The sequence below is a fragment of the Pristiophorus japonicus genome, chromosome 23 (genome assembly GCF_044704955.1).
Source record: "Pristiophorus japonicus isolate sPriJap1 chromosome 23, sPriJap1.hap1, whole genome shotgun sequence".
Classification (NCBI taxonomy): Eukaryota; Metazoa; Chordata; class Chondrichthyes; family Pristiophoridae; genus Pristiophorus; species Pristiophorus japonicus.
Window position 1 is genome coordinate 56,855,075 of NC_091999.1, and position 7,489 is coordinate 56,862,563.

Sequence of the window (7,489 nt, forward strand, 5' to 3'; positions counted from 1 at the left end):
GGCAAATGGAATATAATGTGAAGAAATGTTAAGTTAGACACTGACAGTAAAAATAGAAAGGCAGAGTATTTTTTAAATGGTCAGAGATTGGGAAATGTTGATGTTCAGAGGGAATTGGGTGTTCTTGTACACAAATCGCTAAAAGTTAATACGAAGGTCCAGCAAGCAATTAATAAAGCAAATGCTATATTGGCCTTTGTACAAAAATATTTTAATATTTACCTCTTACTGCAAGTATACAGGGCCCTGGTGAGACCACACCTGGAGCATTATGTACAGTTTTGGTCTCCTTACCTAAGGAAAGATAAACTTGCTGTCGAGGGAGTGCAATGAAGGTTCATCAGACTGATTCCTGGGATGGGGGGATTGTCCTGAGAGAATGATTAGACCAGGCCTATATTCCCGAACATTTAGAAGGAGAGGCGAGAGTTGACGTGCACATCTCATAAACACATTTTAAAAAGAGATCGGAGTTGTTTAAATTTTATCAAGGACCCCAGCCAAATTATTAGAAACACTTCCTGTCGTTCAGGACCTTTGTCCAGGGAGAAGCTGATGGGTTATCTGATCATCATTGCGTTAAATGTTGTGCTTATCGACCTGAGCACCTCGTGCCAGCATCAAACACTCTCCAGTCGGGCACAGCGCGGGTTAGATACAGAGTGAACCCATCGGTCGCTCCCCGGCATAGATACTGAGGGACAGGGAGTGTCCGGGACACTGACATTTCTCACTCAATAAGGTATAAATTGATCCTATACCTCTCCCCATTAATCCAGGGCTACACACGGCTCGAATCCTGCTCCTGTTTCCCTTCCTGTAACAGCATGAGCTCAACCAAGCCCATTATGAGCAGGGCTCATGGAATTTGCTTGCTAGGCACTGCAGTAATGTCATAAAGCTGGGCCATTCAGCCCAGCTGGTCATCTCCTTGTCCCTTTAAAGGTGGAGAGCGGGGACATCCTGCCTCAACACACATCCTCCTGTTCTACTGAGAATCCCCGGGGAAGGCACAAGGCCCAGAGTGTGGAACACAACCAAGGGGGAAAGAGGAGGGGAGCTGGGACATCCTGTCACAACACACAGCCCCCTGTTCATAATGAGAATCCCCGGGGAAGGCCCAAGGCCCAGAGTGTGGAACACAACCAAGGGGGAAAGAGGAGGAGAGAAGGGTAGGTAAATCAAGGACTGAGGGCCACCAAGCTTCAGTTTTAGAGCCTGTAGACATCAGGAGGGGAAGACTGAGTAAGAAAAAGAGATAATAGGTGCAGGAATAGGCCATTCTGCCCTTCGAGCCTGCACCACCATTCAATAAGATCATGGCTGATCATTCACCTCAGTACCCCTTTCCTGCTTTCTCTCCATACATCTTGATCCCTTTAGCCATAAGGGCCATATCTAACCCACTCTTGAATATATTTAACGAACTGGCATAAACAACTCTCTGCGGCAGGGAATTCCACAGGTTAACAACTCTCTGAGTGAAGACGTTTCTCCTCAACTCGGTCCTAAATGGCTTACCCCTTATCGTTAGACTGTGACCCCTGGTTCTGGACTTTCCCAACATCTGGAACATTCTTCCCGCATCTAACCTGTCCAGTCCCGTCAGAATTTTATATGTTTCTGTGAGATCCCCTCTCATTCTTCTAAACTGCAGTGAATACAGGCCCAGTCGATCCAGTCTCTCAACATATGTCAGTCCTGCCATCCCGGGAATCAATCTGGTGAACCTTCACTGCACTCCCTCAATAGCAAGAACGTCCTTCCTAAGATTAGTGGACCAAAACTGAACACAATATTCCAGGTGAGGCCTCAGAAAAAGCCTATACAACTGCAGAAAGATCTCCCTGCTCCTACACTCAAATCCCCGAGCTATGAAGGCCAACATGCCATTTGCCTTCTTCACAACCTGCTGTACCTGCATGCTAACTTTCAATGACTGATGTACCATGACACCCTTGTCTCATTGCACCTCCCCTTTTCTTAATCTGTCGCCATTCAGATAATATTCTGCCTTCATGTTTTAGCCACCAAAGTGGATAATCTCACATTTATCCACTTTTGTACTGCATCTGCCATGCATTTGCCCACTCACCTAACCTGTCCAAGTCACCACGCAGCCTCTTAGCATCCTCCTCTCAGTCCACACCGCCACCCAGCTGAGTGTCATCTGCAAACTTGGAGATATTACCCTCAATTCCTTCATCTAATCATTGATGTATATTGTAAATAGCTGGAGTCCCAGCACTGAGCCCTGCGGCACCCCATTAGTCAGTGCTTGCCATTCTGAAAATGTCTCGTTTATCCCAATTCTCTGCTTCCTGTCTGCCAACTAGTTCTCTATCCACGTCAATACATTACCCCCAATACCCTGTGCTTTAATTTTGCACACCAATCTCTTGTGTGGGACCTTGTCAAAAACCTTTTGAAAGTTCAAATAAACCACATCCACTGGTTCTCCCTTGTCCGCTCTACTCGTTACATCCTCAAAAAATTCTAGAAGACTTGTCAAGCATGATTTCCCTTTCATAAATCCATGCTGACTTGGACTGATCCTGTCACTGCTTTCCAAATGTGCTGCTATTTCATCTTTAACAATTGATTCCAATATTTTCCCCACTACGGATGTCAGGCTAACCGGTCTATAATTCCCCATTTTCTCTCTCCCGCCTTTTTTAAAAAGTAGTGTTACATAGCTACCTTCCAGTCCATAGGAACTGATCCAGAGTCGGTGGACTGTAGGAAAATGATCACCAATGCATTCAGTATTTCTCGGGCCACTTCCTTCAGTACAGTGGGATGCAGACTGTAGTTTCAGGATCCAGGGAGAGGAAAAGGAGCAGATGGGGAGACTGGTGTAGATTCCAGCACAGTGAGGATGTAGGGGGAGGGAGATTGTGTCAGGCCGTGTATTCGGGGTGCAGGAGTGACAAGAGAGAAAAGGTCAGAGAAGCAATTACTGCAGCAGTGTCCATCAGTAGTGAGAGAAAGAAGGTGGGGGTCAGAGTGGGCCCTGGACAGGCCGGTAAACTGTTTGTTTGCTGTGACCAGCTTTCCTTCTGTCACAAATAGCCTCCTGTAGCCCAGTGACACAAACAGTCCTTTGGTCTGGTGAGGTCTCCGTTTGTGAAATATCGGTTGTTGTTAAAGCTTGTCATTCTGACTCGCTCAAAGTGAGACAGTATCCACTGTCCCTTTTATTCCATGGGCTTCATCTTTGCTGGTATTGGCAACACGCCCGGGATCACTAAACACAAAACCCAGTCTGTAAATCACTTTCAGCTACTGGACTGAGTGTGTGTCCCACAGCATCTCTCTCACCTTCAATGTGTGAATGGAGCATCACGCCTGCAAAGCTGGTTTAAATTTATATCCAGGCAGCAAATCTATTTAAGAAAAGCCTGTAGGCTGATGAGACACTGCTCAGGTGCCAGTGTGCTGCTGGTTTATCCAGCATTTGCCTGTAATGGAAAATGACTGAACATTTCTCCCAGTGTAACCTTTGCTGTAATGAAATGTGTCTTTTAATAAGCCTCATGTCCTTGCTCTTGTCTGCTGCAATTGTGTAGAAAGAGGATGTGTGAAGTGATGGTGTTTGTATGGAAATGTGAAACAAGGAAACGGTATCTGTGTGTGGCAGTGACACAGTCTTGTGGTTACAGGCAGAACCATGCACCGATGTCCTTGTGATTAAAGTTTGAGCAGGGTCAGTTCATGAATGCTCAAGCTAAGAGGTGCCACGGATCGGGAGCAGAGGCAGTAAATAAAACCTAAATGTAAATTCCGATGTAGTTTATCTTCATTTATTCCTAATTTTATAGTTTTTTCTGAATGTGGCCCATGCCAAGTGCCAGGATATTGGATCAGGCCCACCCTAGAAAATGAGTTTGACACCTTGAGGTAGACAAGGTCAACCGGATTCCCCCATCCACCAACCTAACAACTTCTTTACAAACTCAAGCTAGTTTGTCAGATGTGACCTTGTTAACCGGAATCCATGTTCAGTATCTGTAATGGCCCCTTCCCTTTCCCCATGATGGAAAACAGCATCTCTCAGAATCCCTTCAAGCACCTTCCCAGTGATCGAGGTCACGTTGATGGGCCTTCAGTTCCCGACTTGTGGCCAATTTGCTAAATTTGAACTATGTGTGCTACCTTCCAATCTCGGGGTATAACCCATGACTCTACTGAGCTGATGGAGATATGGGCAAGGGACTGACAGAGCACCCGTCCCATCTCTTCAAACACCATTGGGTGGATATCATCCATATCTTACAATGTCAAGGTTAACCCGCATGGCGACTTTGCTGTCAATGAAGAGTGATGAGAAAGACCAAAGTGCCGTTTGCCCCTCAAGGACTGTATCCAGGCTGAAATTCTCCCCACATACCATCCTCCGCCTAGATTATCCTCTCTGAGCTCCAGCCAGATGATGCTAATCACTCAGTTGGGAAAGACAAAAATCCACACCAATGTGTTGAAAGCAACACGAATTTATTTGTCTTTCTCCCCAATATTAAACTCCAGTCCAGTTACAGGAGTTATTGACATCAGCGGAAAGAAACCCAACTGTCAAAATGAACATGGTTTAGTCGGGATGTGATTAACAGCAGCAATAACAGCAGAATCCCACCCCTGCAGTCACTTGTGAATTCGCTGGTGTGTCAGCAAGTGGGATGACTGAGTGAATCCCTTCCCACACTCGGAGCAGGTGAACGCCCTCCCCCAGTGTGAACTCGCTGGTGTATTAGCAGGTTGGATGACTGAGTGAATCCTTCCCCACACTCGGAGCAGGTGAACGGCCTCTCCCCAGTGTGAACTCGCTGGTGCCACAGCAGGTCGGCTGACCAAGTGAATCCCTTCCCACAATCGGAGCAGCTGAACGGCCTCGCCCCAGTGTGAACTCGCTGGTGTATCAGCAGGTTGGATATTTGAGTGAATCCCTTCCCGCACTCAGAGCAGGTGAACGGCCTCTCCCCAGTGTGAACTCGCCGATGTGTTTCCAGCTGGGATGGGTAGTTGAAACATTTCCCACAGTCCCCACATTTACACAGTTTCTCCCCAGTGTGACTGCACTTGTGTCTCTCCAGGTTGGATGATCGGCTGAAGCCTTGTCCACACACAGAGCACGTGTACTGTTTCTCCCCGCTGTGAACAGTGCTTTTTGCTTCCATGGTCAAAGGCCGATGATATTCCGTTCCCGATGAATCGAGTGACTCCGTCAGATCTTAATGTGATGGTTGGTTTGAGCCTCTGGTCGACAAATGCTCCCCTTTTAATACCCTGTAAAATGAGTTTCAAACAGGAAAAAGGGTGGGTGAGAGAGAAGCCATAAAACACAAAGGCAGGTTGTGAAATTGAGCTGAATGATCCTGGCTATTTGTGCGGCCATCAGCAGAAAAAAAGTGACCATGAAAGCTGCCGGATTGTTGTAATAACCCAACTGGTCATTAATGTCCTGCAGGGAAGGGAACCCACCAACCGGTCTGGGCCGACACAAGACTCTGGCCTCTATGGGAGGAGGGAGAGGTGGGCGGGGTGAAGGGGAGGGAATTTAAACATCTGCAACTCGACCAGAACTTTGACAGAACCTCCCAAACCCGCAACCTCTCCCACCCAGATGGACCAGGCACGCAGGTGCTTGGGAAATCCATCACCTCCAAGTTCCCCTACAAGTCTCACACCATCCTGACTTGGGCATATATCGCCGTTCCTACATCGTCACTGGGTGAAAATCATGGAACTCCTCACCTAACAGCATTGTGGGAGGACCTTCACCACATGGACTGCAGCGGTTCGAGAAGGCCCACCATCACCTTGTCAAGGGGCAAATGGAAATTGGAAATCTCTTCTGTCCCTACTAGCGACACCCACATCCCAAGAATGGATTAAAACAAATTTGTATATTGAAAGCCTCTGCAGAAATACTTGTTCCTAAAACAATACATTGTGCGGACAGTTTCTGGGCCCAGAGGTACTGGGGGTTAAACCCAGCAGCTTCTACCCCCTCTCCACGTCAGCTCAAACTGATGCAACAAACAGACCCACACAGGAGGCCAGGGAGCGACTTCCGTATACAGCGCCCATCCTGATACAGAGCAGCTCTGGATTGGTCGCTCTGTGTTTCCAGTATCGATGCACTGAAATTCAGCATATGAGGAAGAAGGGAATAGAGGCTTATGCTGAGAGAGTTCGAACCATAGAATCAGAGAACGATTACAGCACGGAACAAGACCATTCGTCCCGTCGAACACGTGCCAGCTCTCTGCAAGAGCACCTCAGCTAATCCCACTCCCTCGCCCTTACCACACAGCCGTGCAAATTTTTTTCTTTCAGATACTTATCCAACTCCCTTTTTAAAGCTGTGATTAAGTCTGCCTCCACCACCCTTTCAGGCTGTGCAATCCATATATTAACCACTCGCTACGCAAGAAGGTTTTTTCTTGTGTCGCCTTTGGTTCTTTTGCCAATCACGTAAAATCTGTGCCCTCTGGTTCTCGACCCTTCTGCCAATGTGAACAGTATCTCTCGATCTACGCTGGCAAGACCACTCATGATTTTGAACACCTCTATCAAATCTCCTCTCAATCTTCCCTGCTCTAAGGAGAACATAATAAATAAGAGCGGGAGTAGGCCATTTGGCCCCTTGAGCCTGTTCGTCATTCAATAAAATCGTGGCTGATCTAATCATGGACTCAACTCCACTTCCCCGCTCGCTCCCCATAAACATTTACTCCCATATCGCTCATAAAAATATGTCTATCTCCACCTTAAATATATTCAATGATCCAGCCTCCACAGCAGACTGGCAGTGGCAGGCGCTTTGTGAGTTGGCATACTAGCAAGGGAAGCGTGTGCGTTGCAGTTGATCTTTCTCTTCCATTCAGCTGATTGCATGGAGTTGCAAGCAAGCGTCATGTCGGTGAGCCACTCCATTAAAGAGCGGACGGTTGCAGAGAACAGCCTCATCATTCCTCTCCAGGGATTGCACGGCCACATCACCACCGTGGAGCTGAGAGACGAGAGCTCGGTGACGTGGCTTGTCGATAATGTTGACGCATTCACGAATGTCCGGCTTTCTGAGGTGACGTACACTGATCGGTGGGGCAAAGTCTCGCACCTGGACAACTTCTTTGTGACTGGCAGCAATGTACGTTATGTTCACATCGCAGATGAGATCAACATCATCCAGAGCCAACTGCAGAAAATCCACCGAGTGCGTAACTTCGGGGGGAAAGATCGAGGGAGAAAATAATTCCCATCGAGAAAATAACAATGTGCTGGTTCTGGAGCAGGATCATCAGGAATGGCTGGTGTATGGGGAGACATCAGGACTGGCTGGTGTATGGGGAGACATCAGGACTGGCTGGTGTATGGGGAGACATCAGGACTGGCTTGTGTATGGGGAGACATCAGCACTGGCTGGTGTATGGGGAGACATCAGGACTGGCTGGTGTATGGGGAGACATTAGGACTGGCTGGTGTATGG

At 47.6% G+C, this 7,489-nt stretch overlaps 1 protein-coding gene across 1 annotated transcript; it reads left to right on the forward strand.

Annotated features, from left to right (window-relative positions):
* The first annotated feature begins 6,916 nt into the window (after window positions 1-6,916).
* LOC139235380 (U7 snRNA-associated Sm-like protein LSm10) lies at window positions 6,917-7,255 on the forward strand. The gene has a single exon (XM_070866519.1). The coding sequence runs from the start codon at window positions 6,917-6,919 to the stop codon at window positions 7,253-7,255; it is 339 nt and encodes a 112-aa protein (XP_070722620.1).
* Window positions 7,256-7,489: the final 234 nt, after the last annotated feature.

What these genes read in the sequence shown, in the direction of transcription:
- LOC139235380 (XM_070866519.1), top strand. Translation starts at nt 6,917, where the DNA reads ATGTCGGTGAGCCACTCCATTAAAGAGCGGACGGTTGCAGAGAACAGC.